Source organism: Xenopus laevis, chromosome 7S (assembly GCF_017654675.1).
Source record: "Xenopus laevis strain J_2021 chromosome 7S, Xenopus_laevis_v10.1, whole genome shotgun sequence".
Classification (NCBI taxonomy): Eukaryota; Metazoa; Chordata; class Amphibia; order Anura; family Pipidae; genus Xenopus; species Xenopus laevis.
Window position 1 is genome coordinate 34798879 of NC_054384.1, and position 25136 is coordinate 34824014.

General features: G+C 37.1%; 1 protein-coding gene across 3 annotated transcripts in view; it reads left to right on the forward strand.

Moving 5' to 3' along the window:
* The first annotated feature begins 1390 nt into the window (after positions 1-1390).
* The window catches only part of macroh2a2.S (macroH2A.2 histone S homeolog), a 32371-nt gene continuing 8625 nt past the window's right edge, over positions 1391-25136 (forward strand). Inside the window, exons 1-4 of one of the 3 annotated variants that reach the window (XM_041570481.1) lie at positions 1391-1461; positions 2560-2672; positions 21420-21660; positions 24598-24704. In XM_041570481.1, the coding sequence (XP_041426415.1) occupies positions 21489-21660; positions 24598-24704 (279 nt within the window). In that variant the 5' untranslated portion in view covers positions 1391-1461; positions 2560-2672; positions 21420-21488. 3 annotated transcript variants of the gene reach the window in all.

Sequence of the window (25136 nt, forward strand, 5' to 3'; positions counted from 1 at the left end):
CGGCCGAATCCTGGCTGAATCCCGAATCCCTAATATATACTGAATAAAGTACCCCCTTTTGTAAAATATAAGGATATTATAAGTTACCGAGGAGTTTCATGACCATATAAAAACACGAGGCCGAAGGCCGAGTGTTTTTATACAGGTCATGGAACTCCGAGGTAACTTCTAATATCCTCATATTTTACAACTGGGGGTACTTTATTTATTATAATACACAAATTTCAGTGAGTCATGTGACAGAAATGACATCAGAACTCACCGTTTATAACTGATGACATCAGAACTCACCGTTTATAAGGATATAATTTACAGGATATTCATGGCTTTTGTGTATTATATATATATATATATAAAGTACCCCCTCTTGTAAATTATAAGGAAATTATAGGTTACCGAGTTTCATGACCATATGAAAACACGAGGCCGAAGGTCATGGAACTCCGAGATAACTTCTAATATCCACATATTTTACAACTGGGGGTACTTTATTTATTATAATACACAAATTTCAGTGAGTCATGTGACAGAAATGTCATCAGAACTCACAGTTTATAAGGATATAATTTACAAGATATTCATGGCTTTTGTGTATTTTAGGAGTTCCATGAGTATATCAAAGGTTTTCTACAGATGACATGACAGGTGATTTCTAATATCCTCATATTTTACAGCATGGATTACATTTTTTTGTTAAATATACAAGTTAGAGATAGTAATGGGACAAAAATGACATCACTAAGCACCGATAATAACTGATGATATCACTAAGCACTGTTTAGAAGGATATCATTTACAAGTTATTGAAAGCTCTTGTGTATTATATCTAGATAATGTCTCATTTATCTATGTAATCTAATTTGTCTGCAAATTATATATCTAATTTAGAAGACATGAGGGCCAATTTACTAAAGTAGAAATAGAACCAGTGCAGTTGCCTATAGCAACCATTTAACTCATTAATTTTATTTTCCAAATTTCAGTAGATTGATCCAAATGTTTGTAAAATGATCCTTATTCATTTTTGGTTTATATAGCACTGCTAATTGTACAGAGCATAGTAAACATATAGTAATAAGCTATTATCCTGTCCAACAGAGCTTACAATCTAGGTTTTGGTGCCTAAGGCACAGGAAGGATACATTAATTATCTGAGACTACAAAGAAGTAGCGAAGAATATGATATATCTGTTGTGGAATTGCATGTATTGTTTTGTCTTTACATTCATTTAATAAATTTTTACCCTTTAAATGAATGTTTGTGTGGTTTATTTTAACCCTCTCAGAGAGAGAGGAAGCGGATACAGGCATTGTGGTTAACTCTTATCTCCTGAAACACTGCACAGAAATTACCAGTATGTATCCAGCAGTGAAAAAAAAAGACTGCAGTTTTGTTTCCATTTTGGAGGGATGTCACACAGTGCTCGGCAAACTGAAAACACAAGGAACATGGACTGACAGGTGAATTCAAAGTGAGGGTATAGCAAATGATTTAAGGAAAATATTCCTTAAAATTAGGAAAATAATAGGTTTTACTTAGCCTTCTTAATGTTATACTATGATTATAATAAGTCATTTTCGGGAGATTTGTCGCCTACGGCAGTGCAGTTTTTTCTGCAGGCAACAAATCTTACCATGTGCCTTAACCTGTTAACCTGTTAAAGTTTGAATAACTAATTTAGGCTGTGCTTCTTCTACTTCACTCTCTCTCTCATTTTTTTATACATCTGCCATGAGTCCCACCTCCTGTTTTTACAGCTAAAACAATAGGAAATAAAAAAACAAAATATTGTATTTAAAATTCCCATTCATGGTGCAATAGACACACATCTCAGAATCCAAATAAATGCATTAACTTGTATTGTGCCATTACATGGGCTATGCTGCTTTCTGCTGCCTAGGCCTATTATTTGGTGGATAAACCTGATGCAGTGCAATTTCATTTTATCCTGATCTACGACACTATGGCTAATTTTATTTAGAATGTCATTCTACATAACAGTGAAGTTATGCAGTTAGCTATATTTTGTATTGAGGATGTATATTTTGAAGGACAGGGAGTGGGTATAAAATAAAATGTGTATCAGTCTGCCTTATACTTTAGACTAAGATAACCATTTTGTAAATATATATATATATATATATATATATATATATATATATATATATATATATATATATATATATATTTTTTTTTTTTTTTTATTTTTTTTTTTTAATTGCATGTGAATGGTACACCTCCGTATGAGTATTTCATTTTAGTTAATGAGGATGTTAGGACACCAACAGCACCATACTACTGCCAACAGTGGTGATTGTGAAGGTTGAAGACATGCCAACTGCCCAAATATTTTGGCAATCACCAGTTTATTGCTTTTTATTTATATTTCAAAGGAAACTACCCAGACTGCCTCTCCCTGCATTTAGTACACAAATGAAAGCTAACCCTGCAATATAAAGAGGCAGTATACATCCTTTTTAATAGACTGCCAAACCACTGCCAACACATTAGAAGTGCCATGTTTTTTACCCACAATGCCGCATATCCCCCCTTTCCAGTTGAGAGTCACTTCTGCAAAAGAATCAATAGACGGACGCGTGCGTGATTCAGCTGAATCGGCAGATGGGACGCTTGGAGCAACTATATGAAAGTGCAAGGACTGTGTTTGTTTGTAAGTACCTTTAATTATTGGTGACAATACTTATGCTCATTTTAGTGTGACAGCACTTGCAGCTGCATTTGTAAACGAGCCCTTCACTCCTTGTGCTCACCATTATTTTTGTTCCCTTCTTTAACATGCCTCAGAGAAAGCAAGGAGCAACACAAACATACTTTATGCAGAAAGAAGAAGTAAGAATGGTGGTGTTTATTTTTATTTTAAAAAGTGTCTATTATAGAGCAGGCCATGGATGCTCATATGAGGGGTGCTAGTTTGGACTATACTGACCATACACTAAGCACAGGTTGTGAGTGACATTTTTATTCTTGATCACAGAACATATTAAAGAAAAAATCTTGATTGGGTTAGTCACAATCAAAATACAGTTTCATTAATTTTCAAACAGCGTCAGTTTGCTTCAGTGCAAAACATACTAGGGATGCAGCGAATCAAGGATTCAGTTTGGGATTCGGCCAGGATTCTGCGTTTTTCAGCAGAATTCGAATTCAGACGAATTCTGCATGGGCGAACTGAATCCGAATTTGCATATGCAAATTAGGGGTGGGGAACTGAATCCGAATTTGCATATGCAAATTAGGGGTGGGGAGAGAAATCACATGACTGTTTGTCACAAAACAAGGAAGTAAAAAAAGTTTTCCCCTTCCCACCCCTAATTTGCATAAGCAAATTCGGATTCGGTTCGGTATTCGCCGATTCTTTCACAAAGGATTCAGGGGTTCGCCGAATCCAAAATAGTAGATTTGGTGCATCCCTACAACATACACTTTCCTTCCTTTCCTTTCACTTCAATAGCATCTTGCAAGGTTTTCCATCCACGTTTTGAGGCGCTTTTTATATGATAAATCATGATTATTCCAGTTTAAAAAAAATGAATACAGTAGAATCCCAATTTTACATCCCTGGATTTTACCTTTTCCTGGAATAGCCGCTGATTAGTTGCGACCCTATTCTGGCAACCTATTTTTTTTTTCTTCTTTTTCCTTTTTAACATTTTCCCTGAAAATGACTGGTCTCCTGGGAAATGTAAAAGTGATTTCAACTAACACCACATTTGTATTCTTTTGTTCAAATTGCATAAAAACCTGGAAATATAAATAAATGAAACCCTATTGTGTTCGGTAGCAGTCCAGGGTTGGCATAACTTGCCACACGGTAGAACTCGGCTCTACACAAGCAATGCCATGAGCCTCTATCACAAGTCAGTTGGATGGATAGCAGACATCCCTGGGACCAAATAGGTCTATATTGATTTACCTCATAATTTTAACCAAACAATAAAAAGACAGACTGCACAACAAAGTGTTGCAGTTCCCTCCATTTGCTCCTCCAGCTACTGTATTTCTAAATCCCACTAAGCAGTGCTGTACAACACACACAGATTTTTGGATTTTTATACAGCTAAGAGAGGTTTGCTTGCCTCTCTGTACAAATGAGGAAATGATACATATTAAGCTTGTCAGAGAGGGGAAGCTGATACAGACTTCACATTCCACTCATGTCAGTATGGGACTAGGAATGAAACAGAAAGCTACTAATAAATGTGTAAACTGCAGTCTCGCGTCCATTTTGTTTAGGAGGGAAGCAAAAACAGAGCTCTGCAAACTGTAATCTATAGTACGACTCCCTGGAGGGGAAGACACGAGAATGCCCGCTACAGGGTCACAGCAAACTGAAAGTTTAGAGTTAGTTAGTGACTTGAGCTCCTCCTAGGGGTGGTGTTACATTTGAATCACTAGTCAGGGCTGTGCTGCTGCTGCTCTCCTTCTCCGCCCCATCCTCTCTCTCTCTTTCTCCCTCTCTCTTTTTATCTTCTGCCTTGTGTCCCACCTCCTGGCTTTACTATCAGCGCTTTGGGCTTCCATTTACACACTGGGTTGGGGGGGAGGGAAAAAAACAACAAAATAATAGAAAAGAAGACAAGAGACAAAACAATAAAGAAACAATAGGAAAAGAAGAACCAGCCTCCTCCAACTTGCAGCCTAGCATCCCCTTGGAGAAGAAAAAGGCTAGGAATAGACTAGAGAGAAAGGTAAGAGAGACAGCAGCCCTCATGCTTCACATCCCTTGCAATGAATGGCTTCTGCTCTGCACATTTAAAAGCACAAGCAGCACGAACACACATACACACACACACACATGCATAGAAGACAGAGTGATTTAAAGGGGAAGTGCCCCCCTGCAGCCCATGAATGAGCAGAGAACAATATAAAACCTTGTTCTGTATTTGCATTTAAACCTTTCAAACAAAACAACCCCCTCCCCGTGACAAAGAAGAGAGGGGGGGGGGTGTATACTGATCTCTTTCTTTGTATTGAAACATTTCTCTTTAATTCAGCTGCCATGTTTACCTTTCTGACGGTGGGACGGGGGAGTAATAATTACCCATAACTAAGCAGAATCTTGTATTCCTAGGTAAATACAGTACATTTCCCTTTCACTGTACAACTCACAGAATCCAGATAAATGCAATGCATTAACTCTTACGGTGCTCTACATGGGGCTGTGCTGCTTTCTGCTGCCTAGGCCTATTATTTGGCGTACCGACAAGATTTAGTACATTTATTTTGGGATTTGTCTGTGGGATAATGCTGTAAATACTGTACCGCAACCTGTACAACACTAAAGTTGTGTGACATTTATTGGCATTGAGTGTAAGGGAATAAAGAGCAAATAAAAAGTCAGTAATGTATTTGTGTAATTTAGCAGTTATTGTCTGCCTCATAATAACATTTAAGTTTTGGGCTTCTTGTTGCAAGATCCCATTTAACACTGGAGTCTTTTCTTTTATATATTTCTTTCATTGTTTCTTTTTTTTTTTTTTTGGAGGGAAGGGTTGAAATATATTGCCTTAACACTGAAGTCATGTGTGTATTTATTTCTTTATATGCCCAGCGATCTTAGCTTATAGGGTTTGTCCCTTTTACCCAGTTGCCGTCATGTAAAATTGTCATATATATTTAGGCTTGATTTCTTTTCTTGGCAATTGTGTCCTCCTCCTGCTTTCACCCCCCTGGAGCCCCCATGGGAAACAATGATTACAGATAGCTGAAGAAATATAACACCAACCTGCAGCCTTTCAGCTAAAACTCCCAGCATCCGCTCTAAGATACGTTGAGTTAAGTTGCAGTTCAACAACAGCTCTGTAGGGCTACAGAATGAATATCCTTGAATGGCATTAGCCAGACGCATTCTGTAATGCAACTGTTTATTTGCACACTGGTGTAGAATTACTGTGTCTGAAGTATTCCCCCAAACTTCACTATGAAACATCCTTCATTCTCCTCACAGGATTGGCTTTTTCTTTATGCTTGGCGTCATGCACAGATGTGCACATTGTTGTGTATTTCGGGGAATCTGATCTCATTTTTAGCCTGAATTAATCCCACCGTGTATACAGGATCCGCAGCAACTAAAATGAGAATTTTACAGTTTTGCATTAACATATCTACAGCAAATACAGATTTCAAGGCAATTTGTGGACTGGTGACAGAGCTAGGCCTCTTAAAGAAGCAGGCAGCTTGTTACGAGTAAGGTTACAGGAAAGCAGTTGAAAAGCCCATCCCTCCATTTTTTCGCCTGTACTGTGTTGCAAGTGAAGGGTGATTACATTGTCTTACACTCTGTGTAGGAAAGCTAAATATCTCTGTTTTACATGCATAAATGTTCTCTGCACATGTCATGCACTGCATTTTAGTTTTCTAACCAATATGTTTGTCCCCACTCTCAGATTTGTTCAATATAATGTCCAACAATTACTTAATCATGCTATTGTTTTTATGGAAAAATTGGTCATTGCAATAATTCATGTTTAAAATACAGTTTAATTTTTGCAATATACACCAATGTCAAGACTTTTAAACTTATATATGTTTATTGATATAACTATACCTATAACTTAATGAGAGTCTTGTTACCTAAATTCTGCCTCTGTTTGAGTTTTGGGCCTTATCATAGTTGGGCAAGGCCTTATTCACTTTACACTTGTGAATCCATAAGTCAATATCTAAAACGGACGCCATAAAAATCAGATCGTACTGAAATTGCTGAGCTTCAGTTCTCACCTGGCTCTACTAAAATTCACTAGAGAAATTAAATAAAAATTGTTCCTGATAACCATGTACTTTAATTTTTTTATCCCGCCAGCGATAGGACACTTTCACAGGGGAGGGAGCTTGCAGCATGTGTGCGTGCGTGCAGCCATGTCATTCAGAGCACATGCACATAATGAGCTTCTGACATCACACGCATGTGCATTATGAGCAAGTTGCAACATTCACTCATTATACACATGCGCATGCCCCAACATGGCCTCTTGAACCGGGAACTCCCTCCGAGTGCCGGTGTCCTTACGGTGGCAGGGGCAATCTTTTATTTTTTTTTTAAAAAACTACTGGTTAAGTAGGGTAATGGTTGGCAACAATGTTTTCGCCCAACAGGTGCCCTTTAAATGCACAGTAACACCAAAAAACGTTAGTGATTTATAGTAATTAAAATATAATGTACTGTTGCCCTGCACTGGTAACTGATGTGTATGCTCTTGAAACTCTGCTATAGTTAATGTAAACAAGTGTTGCCATGGGGACAGCCATTCAAGGATCCGGTTAAATAGCAGATAACAGATGCAGAATACCATTATATTCTATTACAGAGCTTATCTGTTATCTGCTAAGTAACCTGTGCATTTCCATCTTTTTCACCTTAAATGGCTGTTCCCACGGCTATACGGCAGCCTATTTATATAAACTATAGAAGGCTTTTTCCAGTGTGGGGCAACAATACATTATATTTCAATTACTTTAAAATGCCTTGCTCTTTTGGTGTTACTGTTCCTTTAAGTAGAAGTTTATAGCATATCTTCTCAATCCCAAAATAAATAAACAAAAGGACTTCCTTTTGATTTGTTTACAGTGTAATATCATGAAACCAAAATAACACAATAGGAGTATTTTACTTTAAGAAAGGCTGTGTGTGAATTGCAAAACATGGGTGTAATACCTTCCCGTGCTGCTACTCCCATGCATATAACACTGCCTATGTTTGGCACTACTGTATTCATGAGGGGCAGACGGGGAGAAACATATGTGTACCCTCTCCTACCCACAACCTGCCACAGGGTCCCATGATGCTGCAGTTTCCACCTTATGTCAGATTTTTTAATCCAGTGCAAGGTGCACAATGCACCCAGACCAGGGGAAGAATGCTGGCTGCTTCTGCGTTCCCCCAGGTAGCGTAAATGACCCCCAAAACCCTTGTGTGTAATATGATCAAAGAAATGGGCCATTATGAGAATTGAAGAGATAGTTAGATGGAGAGACCACAACCAGAGGTTTGCCCAGACCTGGTCCCACTGGTTATTGTTTCTAAAATCAGATGATTTATGTAAACTCTCCACAGACCACAATAGCCCCTATAATTGGTATAGGGAGAAAGCAAGTGGATTGATTTCCCAAAAGTGATATCATATTTGTTTTTACTGTTTAGTAAAAATAGAATGCCAGTTGCCAACTTCTAATTAGACCACCTTCCTCATACACGCAAAAAGGGCCTGTATATAAGTTTCTTGTTTTTATACATTGCACAGTGTGTAATTTGTTGTTGTTATATAAAGGATTTGTATATATGTATATGTTTGTTAACTAAACAAAAGGCACAGTTCAGCACCACCTGTTTCTCCTTATTTATATAAGTACTGAAAAATTTGCCTTTAAAGGACATGTAAACCCCCTCCACAAAAATGTAATCAGTAAAAAGTGTCTTTGAAACCTTTAGATAACTTCCACTCTGGTTGTTAATAGGTTAACATTAAGGCTGCAGCATCCCTTTAATCACTTAGAAATCCTTCTCCTCCTCTAACCGACTAGGCCCCTCGCTCAGAAATTTACTTTGGCTGTTGATTTATGAGCATGCTCATAGCATTGCTAGAAACTCTGCTCTAGCTGTCTGATCCTATTTTTTCTCTCCTAACCATCTCTCTTGAGCTTAGCTTAACCACAGTGCTCAACCCCAGCAAAACAATTTATCAAAGTATGTTGTGCCTATGTAAACCTGCATTCTGCAGTGCATGAACTTTACAGCATACATGTCTCAATGTTACTGATGATGTGTCCAAGGGAAAATGGCCGCTGGGTGAAAGCTGCTTTTTATTTTAGGAAAATGTGATAGCGCTGGCAAATGGATGGGTATATGCAGTATATGCAGATGTGGATTGGCTGGGTAAGGTATGCCCAACATATACATGGTAGGAAAATGTAGGCTTTACATGTCCTTTAACTAGATAAGCATATTGTGTTAGTGGAGCAGCTAACCCTTTATTCTCATTACCCATGGGAATACATGCTATCACTTCACATGCTATCACTTTATTGCTTTTCTTTTGTTTGTCTGTAATAACTATCTACTTTCACTTTTTTTTTATCTGTACTTGATTGTAATGCAGTGTGTCAGCATAAGAATGTTTTCATAAAATGTGTGAACCCAATGGCATACAGAGAGATTCCAAGTGTTTTGTGCCTGCATTGGTTGATAGCAATTGAGACAAAATTGTTCACCCATTTCTGAATGACAAAGCCCTGACTGCATGCACAAAATCACCCATATGCTGTTGCCCATCAAGGATGAAGACTCATAAACAAGGGATCCAAATGAGATCACTAAAATTCCACAGCAATACATTATAAACGGTATGAAAGAATGACCTGCTTCAGTTGATATAGCTTATTATTATTACATTATGGAAATCTTTCAACACAAGAAAAATATAAAGCATTTGTATATTGTACAGGTGTGGGACCTGTTATTCAGAATGCTAGGGTTCATCGGATAAAGGGTCTTTTCCTAATTTTTGGATGTCTATCCCCAAGTATACTAAAATATAATTTTAAGGAACAGTAATGCCAAAAAATTAAAGCGTAAGTAATTAACATATAATACACAAGTTGCATGCACTGGTAAAAGCTGTGTGTTTACTTCTCTGCATAACAGATAAGCCCTGTCCATTACACTTTTCCAGTTTTGAATGGCTGCCCCCATAGCTACACAGCAGCTTGTTTATATAAACTATAGTAGTCTTTATGAAACAAACACACCAGTTTTACCAGTAAAGAGCAACAGTACATTATATTTATTACTCAGTTTTTGGTGTTACTGTTCCTTTAAAAATTAATTAAACCCGATAAGGTTGTCTTGCCTCCAAAGAGGGTTAATTATAATTTAGATCAGGGTATTGTTTTATTATTACAGAGAAAAAGGAAAAAATTTATTAAAAATGTGAAAAGCCAAAAATTATTTGATTAATGTGGACTCTATGGGACATGACCTTCCTGTAATTTGCAGCTTTCTGGATAATGGGTTTCCAGATAACGGATCCCATACCTGTACCGGTACGGGACCTGTTATCCAGAATGCTCCGGACCTGGGGTTTTCCGGATAACAGATCTTTCCATAATTTGGATCTTCATACCTTAAGTCCACTAGAAAATCATGTAAACATTAAATAAACCCAGTATACTGGTTTTGCTTCCAATAAGGATTAATTATATCTTAGTTTAGATCAAGTACAAGGTACTGTTCTATTATTACAGAGAAAGGAAATCAATTAAAAAAATTGGATTATTTGATTAAAATGGAGTCTATGGGAGACAGCCTTTCCGTAATTCTGAGCTTTTTTATGTCAGTGAGTTAGAAAATTGGATTTCACTAAAATTTCACAATTGTATATTCAAGCTTATGATTGCCAGTTGAACACTGTGTGCAAATGTTTTCCCTGTGCTCGCAGCTGCATACGTCTTCTAAATGCCTTGTTTTAATGATCACGAAGCATTGTTTTTAAGCTTGAAATATATTTTGAGACCATCAATCCTCCAGGTACCTGTTACCTGTTTTCAAGTCAAGATTAGTCCTAATTTCCCTTGTGTACAACAAGGCATTTTTATTTAGCCAAGAGTATCCTTATTTGTGCTAATGTTACACTATCCGTATTGGAGTATAAGTTTAATTTTATATTAGAAGTTCATTTAAATTTGATATTGAGATTAGCAGCAAACTAAATGATTTATTCTTGAATAATATATACAGCTGTGTTCAGAATAATAGCAGTGTGTTTAAAGAAGTGAATAAAGATCAACATTTTTATAAAAGCTTGTATTTCCATACACACACATGCATTGGGAACACTGCACATTATATTCCAAATCAAAACGTGAAGAATAATTTATCAAATTTGTGTTATTCCTGTACAGAAAGTGAAGAAAAGGGAATTTTAGGCTGTTAAAATAGTGTCTGCATTCTTCTTTACAAACTCAAACATTCACTGTATAAACTGAAAAATATTTCAAGATTTTGCTATCTTTTGAATCACTGAACTAATATTTAGTTGTATAGGCAGTGTTTCTGAGAACTGCTGCACATCTGTGTTACATTGAGTCCACCAACTTCTGGCACCTGTTACATTCCCACAATTCTTTTGCATTTCTTGATTTTGCCTCAGAAACAGCTTGTTTTATGTCACCCCCACAAGTTTTCTATTTAGAGTAGGGTCCAGCGATTGGACTGACCACTCCATAACGTCAATCTTGTTGGTCTTGAACCAAGATGTTGTTGGTTTACTGGTGTGTTTGGGGTCATTTTGTTGAAACCCCATTTCAAGGGCATTTCCTTTTCAGCATAATGCAACATGACCTCTTCAAATATTTTGATGTATTGAAACTGATCCGTGATCCCTGGTATGTGATAAATAGGCCCAACACCATAGTATGAGAAACATCCCCATATCATGATGCTTGTGCCACCATGCTTCACTGTCGACACAATGTACTGTGACTTGAATTCAGTGTTTCGGGGTTGTCTGATAAACTGTCTGTGGCCCCTATACCCAAAAAGAACAATCTTGCTGTCATCAGTCCATAAAAGGTTGCCCAATTTCTCTTTAGGCCAGTTAATGTGTTATTTGACAAATTGTAACCTCTTCAGCAAGTCTTTTTTTCAACAATGAGACTTTGCAGGGGCTTCATTTGTTTGGCTTCACATAGGTGTCTTCTAATTTTAACAGTACTCACAGGTTACTTTACACTTTCATTGATCTTCTTGGAGTTGATCATTTGCCATTTTGGCTATTCTTTTATCTATTCGAATGGTAGATTTCTTCCATGTCTTTCAGGTTTTAGTTGCTATTTTAAAGCATTTGAGATCATTTTAGTTGAGCTACCTGACTTCTTTATATGTTTTCTCCTCTCCAATTATATTTTTAATCAAAGTACGCTTTTCTTCTAAACAATGTTGGATTTTACTCAGATTTTCAGAGAGAACTGCACTAAAACAAGCATGCACAACATTTGCTGCCTCCTTCCTTAAATAAGGGCCCCAATTGACACCTGTCAATGAATTACCTCACTAATTAAACTCCACACTGCTGTTATTTGGAACAAGCTATTATTTTGAACAATTAATGATTCATTTACACAGAATTCAGCAGCATGCATGTTATGACTGTTGGGTCTGTTGGTTTTCTATTACTCTACTACACCTGCTAGTAAATTATTTGCCATGTAGTAATGGCTTTAGGAATTTATCTTAATTGTGTTTCCAGCTTAAACAGATCTGTCACCCAGACACAAAAAGCTGTATAATAAAAGTCCTTTTCAAATTAAACATGAAATCCAATTTCTATTTTTTATTAAAGCATTCATAGCTATTGTAAGCTCATTTAAACATCTCAGCTGTCAATCAAATACTGTCTGCCCCTCCTCTATGCCCTGGGCATAGAGGCGGGGCAGACAATTACTTTCACTTTCCATTCAGCACTTCCTAGATGTCACTGCTCTCTCCACATACCCCTGTTCTCTTCACCATTTATTTGGTGTAGCCAGGGCAAGGGGATGGACATCGGGTTCCCATTCTGGTGCACAAACAAGATTCTGAGATGATGCAAGGCTTGTCTTAATAACAGTGTCCACAAAATGGCTCCTACCTGCTTGCTGTAATTATGAATTCCCAGACTGGAGGAAACAAGATTCAAATAATTTACAGTGTAATTAAAGTTCATTTTGACTGATGTGATAAAATAGGATTATGAATAATTTGTTTGGGTGACGGGTCCCCTTTAAGAGAACAGATGGCAAGTTGGCGAGCCTTTGTGGCTTGTGCATAGACAACCTAGTCAACCTAGTTTATTGGAACATCACAGTTTCTTGAGATTAACAAGACTAACAGGTAAATTGAAGCTACTCTGTGATTGGTCCTTGCATGGTAGATGAAATTCCTAATAAATATGTAGTATTCTGCAGAATTCTGTAAGTTATGGAAAGTGAGCCATAGGTGCACTCACAAAGACTTTCTGATTTTTAATAAATGCAGTGCTGTGGAAAGGTTTCATGGCACCCACAGAGATGCATGCTGCTTGTGCCTGATTGTGAGTGCACTGTGAGAACTAAGTGGGGCAATTCGCATCAGAGTGCTTTAATAAATTATTTTATAATATCAAGTACTAAAATAGAACTAGTTTTTTTTATAGCAGGCAAGCACACACATTTTCATCTTTTAGCCAGCCTCTGCCAAATCTTTCATGAAGCGTTTCCAGCACTGGTACAGTACTTTGTTCATGAAGCAGTGTAAGAGCAAATAAAACCCCAAAAATCCATAACTAACTAAATGTGTAGTAATTTGAAGAAAAGAGTCTCGTTTGGTTTCCTGAAACAGTTTTGCTGCTGAGAGTGCAAAACATTCATCAATAAATAAGTCGGTATCTAATTTTATTAAAATAATCATCTGCAGTACCCATTGGTTTGTGGCACTGTTCTGCTGCAGCCCTATAGAAAAAATGCTTGTTGTCCAAAACTGGTAAATAAGTAGTCCTGCAGCTTTCAGTCTATAAGATTTTTTCAAGGTACCGCCAAAAGATAACAGAGACCCTTGCAATGTATGTTTTCTTATAAAAAAATATAGTATGGTTTGAGAACCTACGGATACCAAAACTCTATCTGCCTGCACGTAGTGATTAAAAATAGTTTAGTAGCAGAATGGTATCAGGCTGCTCTGTTTTTATCAATGTTTTATTGTTAGTTGGAATCATTATTTAATTACATCCAGAAGTCACACACCCATTTTCCAGCTTTTCTGGTCTGCTGAATTGGCAGACAGGTCTTGCTACATGTAGATCTCTGCCATAAATTATTTTATGATTCGGTTTTCCCATTGTATATTGTTAATGGAGTTTTAATGAATGCAGACTTTGGGTACAAATAATAATTTTCCTACACCCTACAACATCATAGAATTCTGGTTCAGCAACTTTTCTGCTGTGAATAATTTGTATGCATGAATGTGTATTATTATTTATATAGCTCTACTTGTATGTAGCATAGCTAGATTGTACTTGTTTTGCAGGGTTCGCCAACAATTCTTTATTACTGAATGGGAAAATATATACAGTAGCTAAAACTATAATGGAGCAATGTGATTTAAGAGCATTTTTTTTATATAAAAAAAAAAAGGTCTATTCCACAATAATGGATTATGAATTTATTTTATACAACATGTCATTGCTGTTTTGGGGCTACTATTTTCACTGTAAGTGGGTTCTCATTATTACTGAAACATTTTGTCTTGCTTAATTCCCCCACAAATTTAAAGGAGAGTGGAACCCAACCACAGACCCCCTCCCCAATCCTTCCTGCACCACCCATTACTGTCAAAAGTGTCTATCTATCTTTGCACCTACAGAGTCTGCAGAAGGTTTGGTAGGCAACATAACTTGTGCTTTGGTTCCTCTTCATTCATTTTGGGACACTGATTTCTCATCCACATACAAAGAATTGGTTTGGCAAAATAAATTATTGAGCTATACTGACTAGTGGCTATTTACAGGTCACTTATCAAATTTCTCTTTAAAGGGCCATACATGCTTGCAGATGATCAGAAAGTAAGGTCAAAAACAGTCAACCTGCCTAAACAAATTTAGAATATATGGCAAATATTGGCACACAGAGCATTTCATTGTGATTTGTCTTTTAATTAAAGTAGTAGGTATACAACACTGCTGCTGGGTGCACTTTAAAAGACAAAGAAATACTACCGTAATTCATGGAAAAATGTTATGCTCCCCCCAGAGAATTAACCCCTGGGGTGGTAATCATTTTGGGAAAAATTCATCAGCTTTGCAAATATATCACCAACTCGCATTCCCAGGCATCCCAAGCTTTGGTTTATGTTTGCATACTATAATTTCGTACTTTTATTTTTTTTGTAGAATTGTCTATATATTAATATTGTATATAACACAAAAGGAGAAATATAGTTTGTGATTTTGAAATGAATCTGTTTTACAAATGGTCTTTATTTGTTTTTGTGTTGTTCCTATTGCAACCAGATAATTTTTGCTCTTTATTTACAACAGATAGCAACCCCCATTTAGCTGACTTCGGAAATGTATTTGGATAGATTTGATGGAGCAATGCAGTCTGTGATTTCCCTTTTGTTACAAGCTGACTCATGCTCTTTGAGTTATTTTGTAATGCTAAAAATCTTTATTATAATCCAAGGGTAGTGACAAACTGATTGTTGGTTACATTGGTAGAAAAGGTGGGTCATAATTAAGTGTTTTACTAAAGTAGACATACCTTGGAGGACCTGACCCCCAGTGCTGTACAGAACTGAAAGAAGGAATCTGTTAATATTGATGCCCGCAAAGGCATAAAAGCCTCTTTGAAGAAGAAGGTGGCCATATTGGGTAAAGATTTACTAGTTTGGCAAACTTATATTTTTAAGGGCATATGACCCCATTAACGGGATGGGTGTGGAAGTGCTACACCTACATAGATGTTTGTCTTTCCTTCTTGCACAACAACTGTGATGAAATAAAGATGGGTTGTGAAAGCTTTCCAATTCTTACTAAAGGTACAGATATGAGTATAATATAGTGGATGTTTCCTGACCTAGCAACATTTGCTTCAGTTTACCAATATTGAGATTGAACAATGTAAACTATTTTCTTGCATAGTTTATTAGTCATGTATTCTCTGCACGTGCATACATTTTAAAAATGTGGGATTTTATTTTTAAGGTTAAAGAAAGTATTAAAAATAGATTTTTTTCAATTAAAATAATAGTAAAAAATTGTATTTTCAGCAAAGCCATATCAATTATATTCATGTTGAACAAGGTACAGGTATAGGATCTATTATTCTTAATGTTTGGAACCTGGGTTTTTCAGATAAGGGATCTTTCTGGCAATTGAATTTGTTGCCACCAATATGGATTTATGCAGCTATGATTACTATGATCAAGTAACAGGTACTGTTTTATTATTACAGAGAAAAAGGAAATACATTTTTTTTATATAAATAAATCTTTTTTTTTTTTTTAATTAGAATTATTTGCTTAAAATGGACTTTGTGGAATATGACCTTCCTATAATTCAGAGGTTTCTGGATAATAGGTCTCGGGGTACACTTAGGGGGCCGATTCACTAACTTCGAGTGAAGGATTTGAAGTAAAAAAACGTAGAATTTCGAAGTGTTTTTTGGGCTACTTCGACCATCGAATGGGCTACTATGACCTTTGACTACGACTTTGAATCGAACTATTCAAACTAAAAATCGTTCAACCATTCGATAGTCGAAGTACTGTCTCTTTAAGAAAAAACTTCGACCCCCTAGTTCGCCATCTAAAAGCTACCGAACTCAATGTTAGCCTATGGGGAAGGTCCCCATAGGCTTTCCTAAGTTTTTTTGATCGAAGGATATTCCTTCGATCGTTGGATTAAAATCCTTCGAATCGTTCGATTCAAAGGATTTTATCGTTCGATCGAAGGAATAATCCTTCGATCGAACTATTTGAGCTAAAATCCTTCGACTTCGATATTCGAAGTCGAAGGATTTTAATTCCCAGTCGAATATCAAGGGTTAATTAACCCTCGATATTCTACCCTTTGTGAATCGGCCCCTTAATGTTTGAAACCTAAAAACTACCTCATACTAGCCCTCCATAAGTATTAACTTGTGGTGATTAATCACCATTAGTATACTCCCTTATAATGTAATTCATAACATACTCTACCTCTGTTAGCAATATGTAGTGAGTTTCATTAATAACTTACATTAAGAGGAATCCTGAGAAGTCCATAAATGTGTCTAGTTGTCTGAAATATTTTCCTTTCATTACACTATGTAAAACATATGCTGTAAAAATCATTAAAATGTTTTAATGAAGAACAAGGCTAGAACATTTCTTTCTTACTTTAACTTAGGCTTCCCACATTTTCTGGAGCCAGAAAACGGGCAGGGGGGGGGGCGGATGATGTCGGGAACAGAATTGATGACATGGTGATCAGAAGTCAGTGGAGCCCTTGCATAGGTTAAGGGCCATAAATAAGTTCTAAAACAACTTCTAAATCAGGATTCAACCTATGGGTTAGAGTCCAAACTGGCATTAGGGCAATTTCTGGGTCACAGTGCTGATTCATTTGATATTCTGTATAAAGTCTGATTGATGCATCGGGCTGCAAGCTTCATATATCATTTTTGTTTAATGCCATTTTTCTGTTTAGCCATATCTGCCTGATAAACTGATATAGTTTAGAGTAATCCATAATTACATTTCCCAAAAATGAAGATAACAAAAACATGGACCCTTTAAGTTGCGGAAAAACTACATATGGATGATGGAAATGGAGCCCATTTTGGCAGCTTTCCCTGCAAATATAAACGGGTACAAAATACATGGCCTCTGTGCAGTAACTTGCATTAAGGACTAACCTAATTTTATGTTAGTAGATAACATGCCTAAGGATTATAGTACATAAATATTCTTGGAGTATTTTCTCTGTCGTCACCACTGTTGCATGTTTTTTCCATTTAAGTGGATTGGACACGGCACTGATAGTTTCTGGTGCATTTCCCCTTGCTGAAATCTGCCACATGTTCAATCAGCGTAATGGTACTACCACACCATACTGTTTCACCACAAACATCTGCTCCCAGAAAATTGGTGCAACAAAAGTTGCGATCAAATTGAGCATCAATTTGAATCTTGTGACTTTTAAAAATTATTATTATCAAGAATTTTTAGAGCGCCAACATATTGCGCAATTATCACTATGAAAACTGGACTTTATCGAATTGTCGCCCCAAAAAACTCAAATTTATTGAATTTATAAAATGAAAAGCAGCGTCTGCGTCCCTCCTGTCCCTGTTAGATCCTTAGTTAAGCTGATAGAAACTGATTAGAGTCAGCTCTGGTTAACCCTAAATTCTCCAAAGCCAGGTGCACGTACCATCAGTGGTCCATCATACACCAGGAACAGCCAAACAAAGAATTCTTCATACAGCACCTTATCGTTAAAAATGCCTTTATTCAAAATTCCATGGCCAAACCTGGTCAGCAACGTTTCAGGCCGATATGGCCTTTTATCAAGCTTACTTGACACTGGCCAATTTTGGCCTTTTATAGACAGCACTACGCTACCTACAGGTTACACATTGTTACAAATAATTTATGTACAAAATGTTACATTTGTCAATCCAGTAATGTTATAATATCAATACAATGGAAACTATTTACTTTGTACAGGTTAACCCCGATCAGTTTGTAACCAGTAGGTGGCGTAGTGCTGTCTATAAAAGGCCAAAATTGGCCAGTGTCAAGTAAGCTTGATAAAAGGCCATATCGGCCTGAAACGTTGCTGACCAGGTTTGCCATGGAATTTTGAATAAAGGCATTTTTAACGATAAGGTGCTGTACGAAGAATTCTTTGTTTGGCCTTAGTTAAGCTGGCCATAGATGTAAAGATTTTTAAAAGATCCGATCGTCATCATGAGACCACGATTATCTCGAAACGATCGTACAAATTGTCCATCAACTTAAAAGACCATTTCAGGCTATATTGCCCGGAAAACAAAGGGTAGCTGGGACAGATAAAGATTTTTTAACCTGGCCGATCAATATTCTGACAGATGTCGGCCGAAAAATCGTAAGATGTACGATCATTCGAATCCCACTAACCGCACGATAACTTCGAAGGATTGGTTGGACTTCGCTGAAATCGCTCGTTCGGCAAGAAAAATCTTTGCGTCTATGGGGACCTTTAGAATATGCCTGCTTTTTGTTCTTCATTTCGCCAATTATACTAATTATACGAGTTAATGTACAGTTGTTTTCTGTGCATTCCCAAATCATCTTTTCTCATTAGGGCTCTTAGATCTAATCATGTTTGTCTTTGTGCTCAAGAAAGCAAAATTTTATCCTTTAAAACTGGAACCTGGGTAGGAAACACAAGATCAAAGATTTATTTTAGAAATACTGAAAATCCATGTAAAGTCTTAAAAACTCTTCTGGCTAACTCTACTTGATCCACAGTTCTATATTCTATTTGCAACAGGCATTCAAAAATTGACACAAATTCATTTATTTCTCTGAAATTTAGTAGATAAAAAAATTATTTTTATTTACAAAGTTTTACATTTTATACATTATATTTATATATTTACATTTAATGTTAATGCAAACATGCTAGCTTACGTCCATTAGGCCTTATGCAGATCCTGTGTCAGATCCAAGATGCATCCCATTAACTTGGTCTGAGCCAGGCTAAATAATGTGCCAAATATTGTACATAATACTGTATATAATGAGATGTGGCAACGTAGCCATGCCCCTTGCATATGAAACAACATTAGAAATAGATTTCTAATCGTATTTATACTACTTAAGCTGTTTAAACAAAGTTATCCTAGTTAATGTTTCAGCCCTGATTGGGCAAGATGTAATATCAGTTTTTTGACATGACCAGTGCACCAGTGGAGTCTTAATTTGGGAGGAATGATACAAATTTTTCATAAATAGTTTGGCAATACAATCATTAGTTGTTAATAATTTATTGATAATTCATACAGTATACACTATACATTATTGTTGTCTTTTGTAATTATATTTTAGCACCACAGATGCCTGCAACATTTACAGCTGGAACTGGATCTGATCTAAATTGCCCTCAAAAAAACTTGCACCAATTAACGCTGACCATAGGTCTTATGCTTAGCTAAATAATAGCAGCTATGCAATACAAATTAGACACTTTATATGGGTTCTGGATCAATTTGCCACTGAATGTTTTGCAGTATTAAATCATATGCCTTTATTGTAGACTTTGTATAGCTATTATATTTGTAGACTAAGATGGACATTTAAGATGCCCCTGGGCAGAGATGCAAGAGCATAAAGAACGGAAGAGGGCATTTCAGCCTGGAGGAATTGCTGGACATTTATTATGCAAAGGGCATTTCAGCCTAGAGGAATGGCTGGGCTGTGCACCGTATGTTGGATAAGAGAATCTGCCATAAGGTGCATAGCAAAGACAAGATATGCAGGCCAGCCCTGTTGCAGCCTCTGTTTTCTGCTGCTCATTAACTGGCATGTCTTAATGATGCAGAAGTTAGGGGGCGGAAGGGGGTTCAATGCCTCAATGGTACATGCCTTCCCCCTCCCACCCCTCATGAATACAGCACTGTTAATCATAGCACTGTATTCATCAGGGCAGCTGCCACTGGTCTGTAGGCTCCTAAATGGAGTGCAGAGCTCTGCAGCAGTATGGAAAGTGCAAAAATTGGCCAGTTGTGGGCAATTTCTGCATTTTCCCCACTGTCTTCTGCCCTTTATTTTTTTGCTTTGCACACTGTTACAAGTGTTGTCACTTTTAATGGCACCTTTTGTTTGTGCTCCCTTTTCTCTATAAGAATATACTACATAAAACAACCCATATTTAAAACACATTTCATATAAATAAAACTTTTTTCATGATAATATATTTTTCTATTAGTATCTGTGACTGTATAATCCTATATACACTGTTAAAGTCTATCCTGGATGTATTAGGCTCTGTGGTCACACACAAACCAAAGGCATTCCTGCTAGTTTACATCAGCCAACAAATTCCACACAGAGCATCACAAAATGGTGGCTCATGGGAAAAATATGTAAAAGGGTAATGTTTGCTGATATGTATATGATATGTCACTTTAGGGTATCCATTTTGAAAAGTAAAATTATTTGTTAGTTAAGGGGCAGATTTAAGAAGGGTCGAATATCGAGGGTTAATTAATCCTCGATATTCGACCAGGAACTAAAATCGTTCGACTTCGAATATCGAAGTTGAACGATTTAGCGCAAATCCTGCGATCGAACGATCGAAAGGATTATTTGTTCGATCGAACGATTAAATCCTTTGAATCAAACGATTCGAAGGATTTTAATACAACGATCGAAGGAATATCCTTCGATCAAAAAATCACAGGCAAGCCTATGGGGACCTTCCCCATAGGCTAACATTGACTTCGGTAGCTTTTAGCTGCCGAAGTAGGGGGTCGAAGTTTTTCTTAAAGAGACAGTACTTCGACTATCGAATGGTCGAATAGTTGAACGATTTTTAGTTCGAATCGTTCGATTCGAAGTCTAAGTAGTAGTCGAAGGTCGAAGTAGCCCATTCGATGGTCGAAGTAGCCCAAAAAACACTTCGAAATTCGAAGTTTTTTTAATTCGAATCCTTCACTCGAGCTTTGTAAATGTGACCCTAAGTGTTATTCAGAAATGATGGGGTTTGTTTTGTGACTTGTGTTTAGTTTCAGGAATATAGTAAAGTATTTCCCATTTTATGGTCAAGAATAATGGATTAAATTGTGAAAAATATTTTTGTTTAAATCAATATATAACCAATTTGTAAATCTAATGATGCATTTTCTTCTGTCTTTATAGCCACCTTCTTCATTGAAGATCAGCAGCAACTAATCAGTATATAGAGACGGGAACCAAAAAGAAAAAAAGATGTCTGCTCGAGGGGGGAAAAAGAAAACCACCAAGCTGTCCCGCTCATCCAGAGCAGGAGTCATTTTCCCAGTGGGTAGAATGATGCGCTACTTGAGAAGAGGAACTCACAAATACAGAATAGGCATGGGGGCGCCAGTATATATGGCTGCTGTTATAGAGTACTTAGCAGGTAAATCTTAAACTGCAGCTTTGTTTTAATAGAAAGGATTTTCACAATAAACTTTAATAGCTGGCTTTGAATAGTAGAAATATTTGTGTCTATGGTGATATATGTATAAAAGGGGTCAGGGTTTTATCTTGGACCAGTAATACAATTTTCTAAAAAAAAACTATATCCCATGTGTAGGACAATATATGTGCATGCACTGAAGGACAAAAAATAATGTTCTTTTGTATATATAACAGGTACAGGTATGGGAAACTCGTAACCCAGAAAGCTCCGAAGGCCATCTCCCATAGGGGGAAATTTACTAAAAGGCGAAGTGGCTAACGCTGGCGAAAATTCGCCAGCGTGACGTCATTTCGGCACTTCGCTGATTTACTAATGGTTGCTGGCACAACTTCACACTCTAACGCCAGGTGAATTTTTACTCTGGCAAAAGAGCGTTACTACGCAAATTCGCAAATTTACTGACCGTTACCTCTATCGTCAGACTTGCCTTCGCCACCTCAGACCAGGCGAAGTGCAATAGAGTAGATAGGAGTTCCTCAAAAAAAAAGTTGAAGATTTTTCTAAGTCCCAAAAAACGCTGGCGTCTTCCTTTTTACAGGGTGATAGGCTAAAAAAGAACAAACATTTTTTTGGGGTACCCTCCTTCCCCCAACATTTGATAACATATGGCTCCTAAATTAAACTGTGGGCACATGTATAGGGCAATATAACACCTCTATATAATTTTATTAAGGCTCCCTGGCCTTGTGTAGTGTAATGTATTTGCTGCAGCCTATACGGCCATTGTAGTTTAACTGTATGCCGTATGCAAAATAGCCAACGCTAGCGTAACTTCGAACTGCTGAGTGTATTTTCGCTAGCGCAACTTCACCAGCGTTCAGTACCCTGTGCGCAACTTCGGATCTTCGTGAATTAGCATTGTCCAGGCAAATTTACACCTGCCTAAGTGTTGCGATGTGCGCGAAGCGAGCGCTGGCGAATTTTCGCCGGTTAGTGAATTTGCCCCATAGACTCCACTTTAATGAAATAATTCAATATTGTAAAAATTATTTCCTTTTTCACTGTGATAATAAAACAGTACCTTGTACTTGTTCCTAACTGAGATGTAATTAATCCTTAGTGGAGGTAAAACAATCCTATTGGGTTTATTAATTATTTTTTTGTAAAAAAAGTATGTTGATACAAATTACAGAAGGATTCATTATCTGGAAAACTCCAGGTACCAAGCATTCTGGATAGATCCCATACCTGTATTATCATAACAGGCCAAAGGCCGAGTGTTTTTATACAGGTCATGGAACTCCAAGGTAACTTCTAATATCCTCATATTTTGCAACTGGGGGTACTTTATTTATTATAATACACAATTTTCAGTGAGTCATGTGACAGAAATTACATCAGAACTTGCCGTTTATAACTAATGACATCAGAACTCACCGTTTATAACTAATGACATCAGAACTCACCGTTTATAAGGATGTAATTTACAGGATATTCATGGCTTTTGTGTATTATATTAGTTTTATAGAAACGTTGTGAAGAATATCCCTATTTTTTTCATAACCCATAACAACTGATAATACTTCAATAGTACAAATATTTCCCTCTTGTATGTTTTGCAAATGTAATCAATATAAGTATTAGACTAAAGCTGTTACCATTAAACGACAAAAAAACAGGCAACAAAATGATTATTGCTTGACAGATGCTGCAGGCTCACTGTAGAGTCGTGACTGAAATAAAAAAAATATATGAATAGCAAAAAGGACAGTCTGAGAAGTGTTTATGCACATCAAAACCTTCACTCTGAAATTATATTAGTAGTCAGAATTCATACAACTTTTATTGGCCTACTAACTAAACATTTATGGGGAAAATGACTTCAGTTAAAAAGAGGATAGATGGCATGGAATTCATAAAACAAGGAAAGAATGTCTCAGTGGGATATTTAAGAAATTATTATAGGGTTATTGGGCTAAATGTCAGTTCTTGTAAGGCCCAAAGGCCTCAGGAGTAGTGAGGACCAGGGGAGGAGGTAGCAAAGTCCAAGTTCGCAGTACAGATAAGGATGAGACGAGAGAATGGTCAATAGGCAACAAGGTCAGTCCAGGCAGAAGAGGTTCAAGGTCGAGGAATTCAGGCAAAAGGTCGGTACACAATAACAAAGATTTCACGAGATCACACCCAGGAATAGCAAGCTAAAACCTATAATTGGGCATTTGAGGAGAGTCTGAAGCTGCTTTAAATAGGCCTAGGTTTGGCGCCAATTTGGACGCGCTGACGTCATGACGCGGACGCTGACGCACTGACGCCAGCGTCCTGACGCCGGCGCACATTCTGACGCCGGCGTCCGTTCCGACGCCGGCGACCAATCCGAGGGCGGAAAGACGCTGATGTCATCGTGCTGCGACCAGCAGGAACCAGGAGGCCGCCATCTTGGACGCCATCTTGGCGAAGACCATCGGTTTCCATTACAGTTATAACATGCTGCCAAAACTCAAGGGAAGTAACTGCATCAGCTATCCTACAGCTGCAGTGCTCTAGCTGAAGATACCATGTCACATTCATGATGACACAAGTTAGGGACCCAGGGCTGGCAGAGCTTTCTGCAGTTTCTTGCCAACACAAAACTCATTTCCTCATTAACAACATCTTTAACAAGGCTCACCCGTGAGTTATCATTGATTGTTACATACTGCCAGTTCCCTTAGCTGTTTGGAGAAATTGATATTAATTTAGTAAGTTGTTAGTTTATTTAATATCCATTCATCTACAATATCTTGCAGATCTGGGGTGCTGGGATGATTACACCTGTAGCAAACTTACTTTTTACTTACCTTTTTTACCTCATTTGATGCTGTTACTATGCTTTTTTGTCTTTTACATTTTCAGTAATGTTCCTATCTCAAATCTATGTTCATATCTCATTCATAGCTGAAATTTTAGAGCTTGCAGGAAATGCAGCCAGAGACAATAAAAAGGGAAGAATAACTCCAAGACATATCCTTCTAGCAGTTGCCAATGATGAAGAACTCAACCAGGTACTAAATTGATTTTTGTGACATTTCTTATTTAACTTTGTGTATAACAATAAACAATAAATAAATTAAGAATGGTAGAAGTTTGAAACTTGTCAAAGGACGACAGAGCAGATGCAAAAAGTTTTAGGGAAGACCAAAGGTTCATACTGTATATGAAGGAAATGTTTTTTAGAAAAAAATACACCTGAAAAATGTATTGGAAGACTTCTGCTCGAGTGATGTGTGTGCAAAAAAATCGACAGTTTTTGTCATTTATCTTTTTTTTGCAGGGATTGATAAAAATCCAGCATGTGGTGCAAAATAATTCCAGTCATTTGTGCAGGAATTAGATGTAAACTTAATACTGATTCAAATCAAATCCTGAACCCTAAGGGGGTTGTTTATCAAGGTCTGAGTATTTCTAAGTTAGAAATCCGAGCAACTCCGATTGCC